Raw genomic sequence first — 17,696 nt, 5'->3', positions numbered from 1 at the left:
CGGGTAGAATTGAGTATCCTAATATGTGAAAGGAGCTTGGTGTTGCACTTAGGATCGCGTGACTGATGAATACATAAAGGTGATCTTACCGCTTCAGGAGTGTTGAAATTTTTGTTTAGAAATCTTGTTGATGAATTTGTGTAATGTTGAACATTTCCCTTGAGAACTGAGGTTAGTATTATTTTGTGATATCTTTACAGCATTCAGCATTCCATAGTTTTTATCCCAAAGTTTTCATCCCATAGTTTTTCCTGAACGGGACAGCCCTTCTCACAGCCTAAAATGGTGTTGGCTGTTTCCTGTGAATTCAGTTCTCTCTCAAAGGGATGGGGGTGGGGGGGTTGCCACCATTCAGGAGAACCAGAGAATGTGCTGTAAGGTCTTAAAACAGTCTCACAGCACAAGTCCCAAAAAATAAATAAATAAATAGGAGCAGTGTCAGTGCTGTTGACATAAATGCATGGATTATAAAGCAGAAAACCCTTCCCATGATATATAAATTTTTTCAGTTTTTCAAAAATACCAGACCATCTTTGATTTGATTCCTTCATGCTTTGCCAGTTGTTACATTGATAATTACTATTGTCCGGGGTTCAACTGCTAATACCCTTTGGTTTCTGTGGAAAAGCTTTGAAACTACTATCCATGACTGAGAAACATTTTTGCCAGCAAGATTGTAAGTTAACCTTTAAAGACAGATTTCATAGTCCATTATATATTCACCAGACTGTCCTGCCTAGGATACAGTAGAATATTGAATAAAGGAGCTATAAGCCTTCTGAAAAATACCGTATGCTAATGTCCAGAGAGCAAAAGGGTATAAATAGTGAGGCCAAAGAAGTAGCCCCTGACTATCCATGAAACTGGTTCCTCATTTTCTAGTCTGATCCCCAGAACTACAAGACTGCCTCTGGAGGGATTGTGTTGTGATTATAAGATGTGGCTTATTAGAGGAAATTAAGGCAGGGCAAGTTGTCAGTCATTCAGCAACCGTTTACTGAGGATCTAGTCTGTTTGGGGAATCAATCTGTTATTACAGTTACATGATGGAGGTATGTAACTCAACTGGGGGGGTAGGTCAGCCTAAACTTTCCAAAGAAGATGCAGGATTTCAACTCTTGTTTTCCATATAAATTGCCTTACTTTTACCTCATATCCTTTGCAACTAGGGTGCACCAGCACTCTCTTCATTCTGCTTCTTAACCTATCTGTGCCTGGGTAAGTTTGTGCCTCTCCAGATCATAAGCTCATTGAAGGGTATTAATCTTCTAAATAGCCACTAATGCCATTGTGGTTGGTAAGAGCAGTGCATAGGGACAGAGCACATCGGCCTCCTACCTGTTAAGACATCTGTTACAATTTCGGTGATGTAAAGAGCACTGGATTGGATATAAAAAGGCAAGGGTAGTCCATTTCTGGCCTTTGCTAGTGTCACCTTGAACAGCAAATTCTCTGAGCTATTAATTTCCCATCTCAAAATGAAATCAACAAACCAAAAAAAAAAAAAATTATTAGTTCCAAAGTAAAAAGATTTGTTAAACTTGGCTTTTGGATTTTAAAACAGATTACTACCTCTCTCTCCTTGGAGAGCCTCTAGATTCCATGATCTTTTAAACTTTGTTTCTGTGTCAGCTGATACCTGACATACAATTATAATTAAAGCACCAGGGAAAATTGGAATGATCAGAGATACCATTTTAATGAATGGTGTTATAATTACCCTAGCTTTTTAAGCAACTTTTATGGCCAAATGTTCATTTTAAATAACATTTTAAATTCCAAGTGAATGAGAATTTCTTGTTTCCCCTGAACTGGTCAGATAAACACATTTTAACAGTTAGATGAACAGAAACCTAAATCAGAAATCACGCAAGCAACTGAGTTTCCATACCCTTGGAACTTTTTTTTTTTCTGTTTTTTTTTTTTTTTTTAATGGAGTTTATGTAATTTGGTTCAGACTTTTTCCCTTAAATAAATATTTTGAAAATGAACATCCATATATAATTGGATTGAAGGCTAAATCAGAAAATGAGATGATCTAAGCTATAACATTAACCTGCTCCACACTCTGAAGCTGATGCCAGAAGCTGTTCTCAGCTCCTTTCCCGTCTGCCTTTGCACGCCCTGTCTGCTCCCTTCCTCACTGCATGCTCTGGAGATGCTCACCTTGACTAACGATTGCATACGTCACTCCGAAGCCGAATGGTCGTTTTCTAACATGTATGACATCAGGTCTGTTCTGTCATTACTTAACCAGTTAACGAAATATTACCAATGTTATCATTGTCAGGAATTTCAAATGAGCAGTAGTTTCACAGTGAAGTTATATTTTCCCATACTTACAGCAGGACTTATTGAAAGAACTTAAGCTTGTATGTGCTAGAGAAAATTGGAAGTGATAGCAGAGATATTATACTTAAAGAATATTTTGTAAAATAAATTTTTAAATTCTTAAATTTTTAAAATCACACTGCAATCCTTTAAGAAAATAAATACATTCTGCTGTAACGTTGCTTAACTGTGAACTCTGAGACTCTTGAGGAGTCTAAAGAGTGCAAAATGATTTGAAGAAAATATTTTATCTTGCAGATAGGTTAGCTTTAACGTAGGGTTTTCCAAAAATATCCATAACTGAGTATTTCCATATAAGGCAATTAGAAGGCCTAGAATTAAAGTGCCTAGAATTATAGTGTGTGTAAGGCCTAGAATTATAGTGAAGAAATAAATATGATAACACATCCCCAAAGAATAGCAAACAGTTTAATAGATACTTGTTGATATTCTTTAATGGATATCAATAACCAAGACTCTTTGGATGAGATAGAGGGAGGTGGGGGAAATGAGTGTAGCCAGAGGGCTGGGTTGCTGTAGAGGGAATTGGTGGGAGAGTGGAAGAGAGAGACAGACAGGCAGACACCACCTTGCTTGAGCCAGATTCCTTCCTATTCCACAGAGGACCAGTGCGATGCCTTCACATTGCCTTTGTGTTTGCTTTGCAGTCAAGGTTTAAACCTTGGTGTTTATAATTTCTCTGTTTATCATCCATTTCTAATAAGTACTGATTTAATTTTTGTGGGCTTGTTTTTTTTTTGTTTGTTTTTAAGAAAATACAAAAGGTAAAATGTACCAGAGAGGAGCCTTCTTGTAAGTATGAAGTAAAAATACTCTTTTTGTAAGAAGAGCTAATAAATATCAGTGGGAAATACAGACCTTAGATAAATATTTAATTGTATAAGCATTTGAATTTTCTGTCATTGCAGTCTTATAGGGTAAAAACACTAAATTATCCATGGACCCAAATAATTAAGAAAATATGTACTATCCAGCTTTTAATAAGAAGTCTAATTTTATACATTTTGGGGCCTCTTTTTAAAGAATGGTTAAAATGCTGAGAAATCCTTTGATACAGACCTTTTTAATATTTATTAAAATAAAGGTCAATAATTTAAGATTCACTTATAAGAATTTTTTACATATTAATATGACACCCATATATATATATATATATATATTTAGAATTTTATACTGATATCAGTGTGCAGGAAGTATAAAAGATCAATCTATTGGGTCTTGCTGGAGAGAATGCTGATACAGGTAGAAAGTTACCCCAAAGAGTGAGAATGTACACCTGTACTCCCCATAGGCACACCAGCATTACTTTATGGTATTTGGGTCTCCATAAGGAGGAAAGTAAATGACTTATTTAGAAAGTTAATTGTATATAAGCATAATACACAAAATATATAATCACATTAAATAAACATTTTTACTTTACTGTTTTTACAGCCTTTTGATCAAGGAAGAATTCAGAAAATTTTCCATGCTATTTGCAGTCGACTTCACATACTTAACAGATTCTCTTCTAAAGCTGCTAAATACTGATGAGAAATATCTAACTATAATAACTTTTATGATTTTTGTTAAAACCATATGGTAGAGTGTCCCGTTTTATTGACTGATTAAGTTTCTGGTACACATGTTGTAAAGATGGCCAGATGATAAAGTCTTCAAAATTTTGCAGTGAATATTTGTGCTAGTATATTCTAATCCAACTGTCTGTTGAACTTCTGTGAGCTCTTGAGACTGATTAGTGATTTTCTCTCCCTGCTTTATTTCTATTCCCAAGTAAGAGAATTCAAGGAATGTAAATGGATTCCTTGACAGTATTTGGTCCTTCTTAATGGTTTATGTGAAATATGTACCTTGGAAAGCTTAAAAGGGGGAGATTTCTTAAAACAATTTCTGTCTTATACCTGCAGTTATTTGTGTAGCTTTCCAGATTGATATGGAAATTAATTGAGTCCTATACATAATTTTAAAATTCAAATTGTTTTACAATCTTGAGGAAATTGGACTTTTGAAATGAGACTGCCATCTTAGTTTCCTTAAAGCCAATCTCCACTTTAACCCTTATCTGTGTAAGACTGACAACTAAAAATAATTTGTCACTATGTATGTTAATTAAATTGGTAGCAGATAAAAGATCTGACATAACAATAGAGATTTGTGTTAAGTAAATATTAACGATTGATAATGTTAGCAACCACATAATCCTCTAAGGATACGTGTTCATGTGTCTCTGTGTGTGTAATTCAGAAAGGAGTAGGTAATCTGTCTTTTCTCCTTGCTCCTATCTAACTAGGGTCACTTTAACCCACAGGCTGGTCACCCTCCCTAACCCCTTTGCTAATGAGTGGTGGTCCTGCCCCCCTGGCTGGCAGGCCCACCCTTCTTCAGCAAGCTGCTGCCCAGGGAAATGTCACTTTATTATCAATGCTGCTTAATGAAGAAGGACTGGACATTAATTACTCCTGTGAAGATGGCCATTCTGCCTTGTATTCTGCTGCTAAGAATGGACATACAGGTAAAGAGGATGGAAACTGACTTCATTCTATATCTGCTTGCCAAAGGATGGAGAGTCAAAGGCACTTGAGACCATTGTTATGAGCAAAAGATTCATTTGGTTTCAATTTCCTTTCATATATAGTAATGGACATTTTTCCCCCCATGAGATTTAATAGATTTTTGTGAGCATTAAAAAAAAATTCAAACTTGTATGGTGGTGTAGTAATGTAAAATTTCACTGCAGCCAGTAAGAAGTAGTGTATGTTTTATGCACAAGGAAATGTAATTATGTCTGTAGAAAATTTAGGTCTAGTAACTATAAAGCGTGCTTTAGAAAACAGTCCTCCATCTGTGATCACTTTGGTCAGGACAAAGTAGCCCTAATTTGTCTGTTAGAGATTACTGATGTGTCTAAAGTCAAACCATTTGTTTCAGTGAGGAAAAGTTTTTGTATTTAGGAAAGGTTATGGGTCTAAAGTTGTTTTGTATGTGGAACAATTTATAGTTACCTTTTTTTTTTTAAGAGAAACGAGACAAACAGCTATAAAAGACTTATTGATGAGAGATAGGAATTATTCTTGTTCCTTAAAATGCAAATCCTGTAGTCAAATATACTAAACATATGGTATTGCAAAAAAAAAGTATGATTTGACTGCAAAGGCAAAGTCAAGTAAGACTGCATAAGTAAGTTTTGTGATTGTTGATTTATTCAAATTTATTCAAATTCAAAATGGCTTCACTGGAAGTTTTCAGAACTTCATTGTGTTTGAGTGAACTAAATAGAATATCTGGTAAGCTAAGGAGATAGCATATTATTTTAAAAGTTTTTTTGGAATTCTTTGTTTTAAAAACACTATAGTAATATTCTTTAATGCAGAGAAATTGAATCTAGTAAATAAAATGAGAAACGAGGTCTAAGTGATATTTATATGTCACAGTCATAAATTACTATGGATTCTTCGCATTCTTGGAATTAGTTTGATCACAAGAAAGCATATTAAAGATTAAATAGAACATTACAAAGTAAAAATTTATTTAAATGCAAAGAATGCCATTGAATTTGGTTCTCCATCCAATCACATGATTGGATGTTATTGGTGGGAAAATCTGGTAAAGCATTTTTTTGACTCATGACAATCCTTCACTTATCAGCCACTCTTCTCAATAGACCAAAGAGAAAAAAAAAAAAACAAGTGTTTGTCGGTAAGTCTGGGGTATTCCAAGTCCTGGGGAAAAGAGGCTCTTTGCATATAAAACAGCCTGTGGAATTTCACATCAGTTGTGATAGAGCTATGAACTGAACGGGTTGGGAGTGGTCCTTTGGGGTTAGCCTCTCTCTCCAACTTGTATAGGATTTGCTCATCATAACTCTAAGTGGGGAATTTAAATGGCTGTCTATTAAAATCCACAGACTGTGTGAGATTGCTGCTGAACGCAGAAGCCCAAGTCAATGCTGCTGATAAAAATGGCTTCACGCCCTTGTGTGCTGCAGCTGCTCAGGGACATTTCAAGTAAGCACTGTTTTTAATCCTTTTTTTTAAATTCCCTATTTTTAAAAAAGCCTCTTTATAGTTTGCACACATTTTTGCTCTGGCTGAATGTGTAAAGTAGTACTTATAATCCATTGGCAATTCGGTTTAATGAAACATATTTGGGGATTTAAATGCAAAGTGAATTTCTTTCTTAGAAGACAGTCTATTTCATAATATATCAAAGTATGTATGGTAATGTAATGGACTATTAAAGACTGGTGTTTTCTATTTTCCACCATTCCAACACACACAGAAACCTTTTTATTTATTTATTTATTTTTACCTTTAAAATAATAATTTTATTGAGATATAATTCACCTGTTTAAAGTAGTTTTCAATTTTAGTGAAACCTTTTTATTTAAAGTGGCAGTAAAAGTGAAACATAAGTTATTGGTAATAATCTTAGTAGCAATTTATTGATTATTAAATCCCACCTTGATTTATCATTAAAGAAAAAACTAAATCAGTAACTTTATATACACATATAGCAAAGTCAATTAGTTAAAAATATATAGCTTTAGCAATGATTTCATCAGTGACTTAGTTGAACAGAAGCATGACTTTAAAAATTGAGTCATTTTACAACAGAGATAACTTGCTCCCTGTGTGCTAAAATAGCTGGTTGTGGGGGAATACACACTATTTTCAACTTACTATCTTGATAGAAATGTTATTTAAAATTCAGGTCCTTACAATATCGGTTTTTAGATTCACACTAATTTTTTTAATTTAAAATACATTCTGAAAGCATAGTGTTATTTTTTTTCCTGCTTGTCTAATGCATATTTCATCACTCTCAGTTTGTTTTTGAGGACCAGAGAGACTGATTTTGCTGTTACTCTTTGCCCTTATCCTGAGTCCTCCAGAATGGATTTCTTCTTGTGAGCTCTGCTTTTGTCTTTACTGTCACTGGGACACTTGTTTGGCTACTAACAGTCCTGGGAATGGAGTCCTGGAGAGTTCTACATAAGGAAGGACACCAGGGACTTGATTAATTTAAATATATGTGAAATACACATCAGTATGTAAATTATTTTTAAAATGTATGGAAACAAATCAAATGTTGCCAAGGAAAGCCAAGGAAAAAAATGCATCTGAGTCAAAGAACAAAGATGATAGGAATTGCTACTTAATTTATTATGATTTAGCCCTTTTAAAATAAGTTTATGCTTGTTTAATCATTCAAACTTAATCTCTAGGTGATTAGCTAGTTAGTAAGTGGCCAGAAATCTTCGATTTATCCCCTTTTTTCCCTTCTTGATTCTCAAGGCAATGAGTTTCTGCTTAGCTGTGTCTTTCCCCCCTCAACTAGCCCATTTCAGGAGCTAGGACGCCTTGTAGTCTTTTCTCCCCAAGGCAGCTCTGTTCTGCCCCCCTTCTGCCTTTTATAATAGAGGCACATGGTGCCCTGCTGTCTGCACTATTTATAATTATTTTTTCAAGTGAAAAGCTCAATGACTCAGCAGCCTGACTCTTTTTCAGGGTTCAAACTATTTTGAATCACAAATAATATATATGTCAAGTACAATTAAACCGTTCATCCTAAAAGGTTAAAAATATTCCAAGGACTTCACTTTTCCAAGGTGGTTAAGAAAAGTGTTATAAGCCAGGTTTTAGCACTTGATCAAATTTGCTGTTCTATATTTTCACACACACACACACATTTTTACATATATGTAAATAAAATAACTAATGTATATCAAGATATGGGATTGTTTTGGCATTGTATTCTGTATTTAATATCTTGGTCAGTTGGTACTTAAGAAATCATAGCCAGGTCTTAGTAATTAATCATAATTTTGTTTTTAGGTGTGTAGAATTATTAATTGCATTTGACGCTAACATTAATCATGCTGCTGATGGAGGACAGACACCTCTATACCTGGCCTGTAAAAATGGAAATAAAGAATGCATTAAAATCTTGCTAGAATCTGGAACTGACCGAAGTGTAAAAACCAGAGTGAGTATCAGTTTATGGGTAATCCCATAATTTACATTGTGTCTGCAAACTTGTAAAAAAGCAAAATATATTGAAACAGCAGTTGGTTTGGTTTTAGGGTATCAAGTATGGACAATCTGTTTGAATCTGATGATTAAAAGCCTTCTCTATTAACTTAACCAGCCCTTATCCTTCGAACTCAGATGATTTAGCTATAAAACAGGAAATGAACACCTGTGTCCTGACTATTTTCAGAACCAGGAGACATAGTGAAGGTGGAGGTTTGTGTACATTCAGCAAATACTAGCTGAGCATCAGCTATAGTAGGGACAGGAGAGACAGCAGCAATCAAACAGCCCCTGCCCTCATGGCTCTTGCTTCCCTTATGGACGTGGAGCACTAAACAAATCTGTGAATAAATGGATTTGGGGAAATGAGAGTACTGGGAAGAGAGGGTAACTTTAGAGGAGTTACAGAAAGGTCTTTAGGGAAAATGTGGCTGTTGAGCCAAGCCCTGAAGGAAGTGAGGACATGGGCCATAAAGAGACGAGGGTGGCAGAGTGCCAGGCCTGAAGAACAGTGAGAGCAAAGTTCTGAACTGGGAGGTTGGTGGCACCCTCAGCCTATCCCCTGGAGGTGAGGGTAGCAGAGGCCAGCCACAAAGAGCCTTGGGGAGGGCCACCAAGGTGGGTTGCTCTTAGATGGTTTTGAACAGAGCAAGAACCTGAACTGACTCATTTTCAAGAGAATCACTTAGCTGCAGAGCTGAGAATAAACTATGGGGCAGAGCAGATTCAAGGAAGCCTGTCAGGAGTCTGTTTAACCCAGTGGAGAAGTAAAGGGTGGCTTGGAGCAAGGTTGAGGGGTGGAAATGGTGGGAAATGGAGTAATTTTGGACATACTTTCGAAGTGCATTATATCCTTTTAAAAACTATAGGATAAACTATGACAGAGGTAGTCATGGGATGATAGAAAAGTATCTCATGGTTGAGAAATCAAATTCTGAAATCAAACCTGGTGGGCCTGAACCTTGCCTCTACAAAACTTTGTGGACCTTGGGCAAGTAATATTACTTTTCTGTGCATTTGTGGGCATCTCTACAAATGAGGCCAGTAGTATAACAGCACTTTCAGGGGTATTAAAATGAAATGAGCTAATCTCTGTGAGTAGTTGGCATAGTGCCTGTGATAACTGTAAGCAGACCATAAACATTAGCTGTGACCGTGGGCTTTGTCATCATCACTGCCACCACCGGTACTAGTTCTGAGCTGTGTTATATGTGAACAAAACCAAGTTTGGTGCCCATTGCTGGCACTTAGAGGGGAGTTAGTTGTGCTTTCTGTTTCAGTTAGGACTGGGGCTTGTTATCGCTAACATTGTACAGCACCTCACAATCTGGGATCTCTGCCTAATTTGCCTCAGAACTTGAAACATTGTATGTAGAAGTCCACAGTGAAGCCTGACGTGTTGATGCAACTGTTGATATCGCACCACGCGGTTGTAACGTCTCCTGTATAAAGTGCACAGGTGAAGTCAGAGATTTAGGAACTGAAGGAATTTAGAATCTGATACACAGAAGAGACCTGGGGTAATACATCCGGTTCAGCCACACACAAATGCATCAGAATAACACTTCTCAATAAGCCTTCCAAAACTGGTTTTTCTCACTGTGTTGTGACACACTCACAGACACACTGACATGCTTATCTCTCACAAGGGCCCAAGTGACAGCGGGAGGAATTAAGGAGCTTCCACCCTGATCTACCCTTCACTGGACTCAGACTTCATTTGATTTTTGTAACTGCAGCTTCCCAGAATGTTAAAGGTGTAACAACCACCACCCTCCAAAACGTATTCCTGATGAAAAACAAGTATAGACTATTTATTTATTTTTAAAGATTTATTTATTTATGCATAGAAGAGCTGGGGTACAGGCCAGAGATGCAGGGGGCTAGAGGATTCACCGGAGACAGAGTGGGGAGCAGAACAGGCAGACTGACTGAAATATACTGCTGAGGGGAGCAGCGGGCGAGACAGGGGAGGTCTGCCTCACCATGTGGGTTGCTCCCCGGCCGGCTGGGGATCAAACTCATGTTGCAGAGGCTGTGGATTGCTTCATAGTGCGGTGCTTTACCCCTTGCGCCACCAGGGAGGCCCCCTTTTTTAATTTCCAAAGATTATTGTAGCTAGGATCTCTTCTATTAGTAGATAATTAGCCTTATTGTATATGCATTTCACAGAAGACAGCCTTAAAATTTTTCTAGGATAAAAAAGATACATTATGTATTTTGCAGATTACTTTTAGATCCTGTTTTTCTTAAATAATTCCCCAAAGAGAACCAATAATTTGTGGTACTACATGGCATTATATAAGCTAAGTGCAAACATTTTCCATTGAATTCTGTTGCTAGAGCTTTTTGGGGAAAAGTCTTTTCTGTTTATTTTTTCAATCTAAAAAATAATTCACCATTACATTTCATGTTATTTTATGTTTCATCTAAGAAATATGTTTGTTATATACTTCAACCTTACATATGAAAAATGAATTTTATATCATTAACCTGAATGAAAAATAACTGGTGAAACATAAAAATATAAATCACATCTAATTCATTAGAGAACATCCATGACTCAAACTAGTTGATAATGAGCTGACCAAAATTTTTAAAAACATAAGAGACTCCAAAGTAGAGATAAACAGCGTAATTGATAGAGGATCTCCAGGGAATAATTATTTCTTGTGATTTTTCAATAAGAAATCAAAGGAGGATGGATGATTGATACAGAGGAATAAAACATATTACCTAAATAAGACAAAAATAAGCTTTTAGACATTAAGACTATAGTCAGACTATAGCCAAAAGACAAGGTGGGGAGAGGATAGTGGGTAAATTGGTAAAAGGAGTCAATTATATGGGGAAGGTTAGAATTGGACTTTTAGTGCTAAACTTAATGTAGTATTTATGGATGTTGATCTTTAATGATGTATACCTAAAATGCATATTGTGTTCTAAAGCAGTGTTACCTCAATGAAAAATTATAATAAAGTTTTCCAGGAACTCCTAGGTGGCTTTTGTAGTGTAATTTAGAGAAGGACAAAAGCTCTTAGACCTTTGATACCTGAGTAAGGCTGATATCCAGCCAAGTAAAGATCTCTCCAGGCCAATAGAGAACCAGCCATGAAATGCTTCACCTAGCTGAGCTCACCCTAGAACCAAACGGTATTCTGGTTACTACCCAGCTCTGTGGTCTGGTCTAAGCCAGGTCGACTTCATTAGTATAGGATATAGAGCCAGGAAAAAAAGCCATCTGTCAGGACAGCTTTAGCAAATGATCTGATGACTCAGTCAAAACTGTAGACTGCTACCACTTACTGTCTGTTTTTCTCCCTCTTTTCTTCCTATTATTTTCTTTAAAAGTGTGCTATAGCTCTCTGAAATATTTTTAGTATAGCAATATGGAAAAATAGGCCAAAGTAGAATAAAGGTAGAAAAATAAACTAGAGCCAAATGCAAATCACCAAAACAACGCCTAGGGGTTTTTTTTTTTTTGGATGAAAATCATAAAAATCCTGTGATGACTAGTGCCTGAGTAGAAGAAGGCAGACCCGTTTCTATATAAAAAAGAGGGGGAATAAGATTTTCCTAGTATAGCACTTATCAAACTTTAGTGCATCAGAATCACTTAGGCTAGTTAACACACAGTTTCGGAGGGTTTTACCCCTAGAGTTGCTGATTCAGTAAGTCTGGGGTGATAATCACCCCAATTTGCATATCTAACAAGTTCCTGGTGACTCTGACACTGCTCACTTAGGTGACCACTCCTGAGACCCACTGCCATAGAGGAGAGTTCTGAGTCTGCCGCACCTACCAGGTTGATGGAGGCATCAAAGGGATACAACCTAGAAAGCGGGCCCGGTGATGATAGTTGGAGCATTTCCTAAGCTTGCATTTATTCATATCCTACTGCAACCATGGAACACCCAAAGAGCCCCATAGACATCCCTATGAAGTTATTTGATGCTTTTCCCCCTATATGTCTGCCTTTTTACTATTATCGAGACTCTGCTCTTCTGAAACCAGTGGCATAAAATTTTAGGATCATTAGAGTCAGGACTCCATCCTCTAAGTAAAACTGGCATATAATAGCTTTCATTTAGTACTGCACTAATAACAATACACTCGAATATACATCTTAAAAGCTCTCCTCAGGCTAAAATTCTCTCTGGTAATATAGAGGATTTCACTTACCATACCTGCTCACACCGAATGGTTAATTGTCAGGTGGGAATTCCTACACACCAGCAAACATGAGTCATGGGAGTAGGAAATGCAATGACTGACAGAGCTCAGATCACTTGGCATAGCTCCTGAGTGATCTCCAGGATGGAGTGCCTGCTGTTCCCAGCTCAGTGGTCCATGCCCAAGAACATTTTTGAAGAGAAATTTTTTTAAATGATTTATTTTTGAGTAGGAGAACTGGGGTGTAGGACAGAGGTGTGGGGGGCGAGAGGATTCACTAGAGACAGAGTGGGAAGCAGAGCAGGCAGATCTATTGAAATACACTGCTGAGGGGAGCAGTGGGTGAGACAGGAGAGGTCTGCTGCGCCATGTGGATCAGCTCCCTGGCCAGGGATGGAATTCATGCTGCTGTTGTGGTAGCCCTGAGACTTAATCCCTAGGCCACCAGGCAGGCCTCTCAAGAACTTTAAATTACACTGTTCTCAACCCTTTCTCCCTGGATTTTATTTTCAGGATGGCTGGACACCAGTTCATGCAGCTGTGGACACTGGCAATGTGGAGAGTCTCAAGCTTCTTCTATACCATAGAGCACCAGCTCGTGCAAACCCTTTGAATGCAGGGGAACTCGAGCCAGGCGTCTTTGACTTGGATCAAGAAGAGAGTTCTGAAATCACGTCTGAGCCTGTCATTCCCGCAGACCTCATTAACCACGCCAATAGAGAGGGCTGGACTGCTGCCCACATTGCTGCTTCAAAAGGCTTTAAGGTGTGTGGTAGCCGCTAGCATCATTACACAGTTGTTATGCATTGAGAGGCAAAGGCGTGCACTATTGACGTGTGCACTTAGCTGAATAAGATGATTAGTGACCAATATAAACTGACTTTATTCTATCCAGCAGATAGTTATGGCAAGTACATAAGACTTTTCATCAAAATTGTATTTGCAGTTTGTTAACAGATGTGTGAGTGAGCATGATTCATGATTGAGCACTTTTATTTTATCCCAAATAAAGAAAGGTTTGATAGTGATTTTGTTCACCGGATTATTGAGTTTGTATCAAGACCATGCTACTCGTGAGAAGGAGGGCCAGGATCCAATGCAGGCCTTCACTTAGGCTATCTTACTATTACATGAGGGAGCACTATATTTCACTCACCAGTCAGAGTAGGAAAAGATTCTGATTATTAAGAAAATATCCTAATATAGTAGGCCATTCACTCATGTTGCTCTTTCCATTTAAAGCACTTTTACAATATTATGCTTTAGTAATAGCAGGCCAGGCTATTAGAGTGCTCTTGAGTGCAAGACACTGTGTTTGCCGACATTCACAAGGATTGTTTATGCCATAGTGTCAGCAGTGTCAGCAGTACAGGATCAGGACACAGTGTCAGCAGTACAGGATCAGGACAAGGATAGGCTAAGATAAGCACAAAAATTAAAACAAGGATAAACATATGGTGGCACCAGTATAAAATGCAACTTTTTATTTTTGAGGCATGAAAAGAGCAGAGTTGCTAGAATGGTGGGCTCAGAAATGGCTCGTTCTGGAGGCGACGAGATTTGGGACCTTGCAGCAGAGTGTGTTAAACTTGCCAGTCATCACTGGGAGAGAGAGTAGCTCAACGACGACAGCAGTGGGAAGAGAGACTGGAAGCGGGAGGTGGGTCACAGCTCCCATTGGGCTAACAGTGTGAGAAGCAGTAGTCTGGGCCTTCAGTGACATACTAAGTTAGGGTTTCATTCACTAGTCAGTAAAGTTGTGAAAGGAATTTTGCACGAAGTGGCAAAATAATCCGCTCTATAGTCTAAACTGATGAATTTGCAATAACACAGATTTGGGATTACAAAGAAAGGCATGGCCAGGAGAGAGACGAGGTAAAGATGGTAAGAGTGGTGAAGATAATGACAGCTATCACAGACCAGAAAAATCCAGGCTAGAAGACAGATTAGATATGGGAAATGAGGACACGGGATAGAAGGACACTAGTGCTATTCCCAGAAAGAGAAAAGAAGAGGCTCATTGTGCCTGAGAAGCTGGGTATGGGTTTAGGTGTGCTGGGCTGAAGTGCTGTGATATGTTCATCCAGATGGAGCTATCTGGGAATAGCTTGGAATGTGCATTCACAACTCCTGGTTGAGTAACTTCCTGTTATTGTGATCTAGAGCAGAAGCTGTTCATTTCGGAGTTTGGTTTAAAAAGAAAGTGAGAAAAAAAAGCATGATTCGGTTCAATATGGAGGTATTGTGTGTTAGTTTTTCTCTCGTTTTAACTTTGAACAAAAAAATAACCTACAAAAATTGTGTAAACTAAAAATCTATGTGTTGATTGGAATGGAATGCATTAGCTTTTGACCTAAATGTTCTTTGGAGGCAAAGATGGGAAATGTGAATGCTTAAATATGAAAATGTAGAATTAATCTAAGCTAGTAAATCTCACTTGATGGTGGGGTGGGATGGTTTGTGACTGCTTCCACCCCCCTAAGAGAAATCTCGTAGGATACAGGATAGAGTGGGTCATACATGAGCTCAGCCTGGGGACAGGGAGATTGGGGGGAACAGGAAAAGAAAAACCTGGGCATCACTGATTCAGTGTTCAGCTGCCGAACTTTCCGTGCCAGGCGGAGAAAGGAAACTGCTTCCCAGGGCGAGTTGCCCTGTGCTTTAAAGCCCTTATGTTGCTGCTCAGCTCCATGATTATAAACTCTATTAGTCTTGGTGCTTTCTATAATCCAGGATGGTATCATTGTTGATTCCCAGAGTCCTGGAAAACATGGATTCTCTGTCATTACTGAGTAAAGGGAAATCTGACCTTTATTGGCATGTAGTGTGACTCTGAATTTTCTTACATTAAGCATAATGAATTTTCAACAAGAGAAATATTTTAAAGTGAGCATGATTGACAACATCCACGCACTGCTCAGTAAAATAATAGATTAAAATAATAGATTTTTTTTTTTTTAGCCCTGGAGTGGATACTTAATCTTGCAGCCTAACCTCTTCATTTTATGATTAGGACATTTAAACTCTGGAGGGAATTAATAGATAGACGTTGGGAATGAAGCCCAGATTGCCTGATTCCATTACTCTTTGTGCTTTATCATGTTGCCTTCCTCCCTTCCTTGTCAAAGGTATTGGAAAATATTTTTGCATCATTTACCCAATGCAATGTTAGAACCTGACTGAAACAATTCTCCAGAAAGGCAGTCCACTTATAACTAAGTTGCAAAGCTCAGTTTTCTGAAAAATTAATTACAATGCTGAGATAATCATTGTGTGGAGAAAAGACTCTACACTCACTCACCTCAAGTGGAAGTTAAAAGACAACTTTTTCCTCTCTGCAGTAGCATGTATCTGTCCAATCTCCAGAGAGTGGTAGTGCCATCATTACCAAAGAAAACTGCTTCCATCTCCACCTGCCTTTCAGTACAGAAGTGGCATGTTTCAGAGCTTGAAGGGACAATAGTTCATCCAGTTGCAGATGACAAAACTGAGTCTTGGAAAACAGAGCAACTAATTCTCCAACATCAATTCATAAAGATCAGATTCTTAAAGCAGTGCTTTTTCTGTGTCCCTTAGTCTTTTTTCCCCAGTGGTTAAGCAATTTATGCAAATCATCATCTCATTATTGGGTAATATAAATACTTCTCTCTAAAACTGCCTGAGACCACTCACTCTAAAGAGAACTAGTCACTGAAGATAAACCTTTGTTTTTATCATTTAGGATGAATAAATAGAAGTTTCTTAGTGACTATTGACATGTTAAGTTCTTACAGCAGAAACAGTTAAGGAGATTTTCTGGATCTGAGCATCTCTGGTATTAAAACTCTTACGCAAAAAGATTTCTTATTAGAGGAACTGTGTGTGTGGGCTAGTGCAGGGCCCTGCAGTGGTCTTATTTAGAACTGCCCCCGGAGGGGTCATCCTAATAGGGGGCCTTGGTCATGTAATTGTCTGTTTATCTAAATCTTTCCAAGCTCTGTCACTTGCAAGATAAATGCCAGACCTCTATCATGTCAGACAAGTCCCTTCCTCATCTGGCCTCCGTCTCCCTCCTCAGGCATACTTCCAGTCTCCACCCCTAATGCAGTCCATGCTCTAATCATGCACTCTGGCTTCTGTGCAGATGGCCTGTGCGCTCTCTTCTCTCCCTGTCTTTGCACCTATTTTTCCCATTACCTCAAATGGCCTCTTCTCCCTGTCCTGCCCTACCTCAAAAACAGCTCAGCTTAAACTTGACTTTCAGAGGTTAGATTTTCCCAGGGTACTTCTCCACACTCCACTTAAGAGCTTGTTTTTTTACCATTTGTTTGCATACCTCACTCTCCCTTTCTACTTTGGGAAAAAAAAAAATCATACCTTTCTACCTTGGTGTATACGGTGCCCCACAGAGCCTCTCTCCTCACGGGCCTCCCTCCATCTTCCTTCTCCTTTTCAGTATTTCTTCCAAATGCATCACTTGGTTTTCAGAACAGAGCTGAGAGGGCATTTCCCTGACTGATCATGGCCTTGTACCTTGAGAAGAGCTTCCCAAGTTGCCACCCTACAGAGAAACATCCAAACTCCTCAGTTTCCTTAAAGAGAAAGTCACTACTTATATTGCCCACTAACTTACCTGAGTGCAGTAAATATTAGACAAAATACACTCTGAAGGTCAGAAATATCAAAGAATCCTGCATATTTCTGTCACATTTATTATTTCTGATTATATTGAAATTGCTGATATGTATTAATATGCTCTGCACCTGACTGTTAAATGAATATTTGAAAATCTAATTGGTGATGACCATGTTATGATAATAATAACCACTAATAAATATTGACAGTTTAGTATGTCCCAAGGATATAAGAACTTTGTATGCATCATTTCATTTAAACTGCAGAACAACCCTATGAAACACAGGGAAGGAAATTGAAGCAAAAAATAAAAAATAAAAAATAAATGGCTACCAAAGGTTGTAGGTAAAATCATTTATATTGGCAGGATTAGAATCCAGGCCTTAGCCCTTTTTTTTTTAGCAAATAATAACTTATATAATAAATATGTTATTTTTGTCTCCTATAACCTTGGGAATTCACAGTTTAGTGCTCAGATTGCATTCTATTTAATCCTCTTACTCGATTTAATTTCTCAATCAACAT

General features: G+C 37.9%; 1 protein-coding gene across 2 annotated transcripts in view; it reads left to right on the top strand.

Moving 5' to 3' along the window:
* Positions 1-17,696, top strand: part of CTTNBP2 (cortactin binding protein 2) — a 131,250-nt gene that overhangs the window by 76,740 nt on the left and 36,814 nt on the right. For both annotated transcript variants that reach the window (XM_037512145.1, XM_054692592.1), the window contains exons 5-8: positions 4,661-4,864; positions 6,257-6,356; positions 8,187-8,337; positions 13,071-13,322. In XM_037512145.1, coding sequence (XP_037368042.1) covers positions 4,661-4,864; positions 6,257-6,356; positions 8,187-8,337; positions 13,071-13,322 — 707 coding nt within the window. The remainder of the gene's footprint in view (positions 1-4,660; positions 4,865-6,256; positions 6,357-8,186; positions 8,338-13,070; positions 13,323-17,696) is intronic.

The sequence above is a fragment of the Talpa occidentalis genome, unplaced genomic scaffold (genome assembly GCF_014898055.3).
Source record: "Talpa occidentalis isolate TD23 unplaced genomic scaffold, MPIMG_talOcc4v2.1, whole genome shotgun sequence".
Taxonomy (NCBI): Eukaryota; Metazoa; Chordata; class Mammalia; order Eulipotyphla; family Talpidae; genus Talpa; species Talpa occidentalis.
The sequence above is the reverse complement of the archived record's forward strand: the minus strand, read 5'-3'. Positions and strand labels throughout refer to the sequence as shown.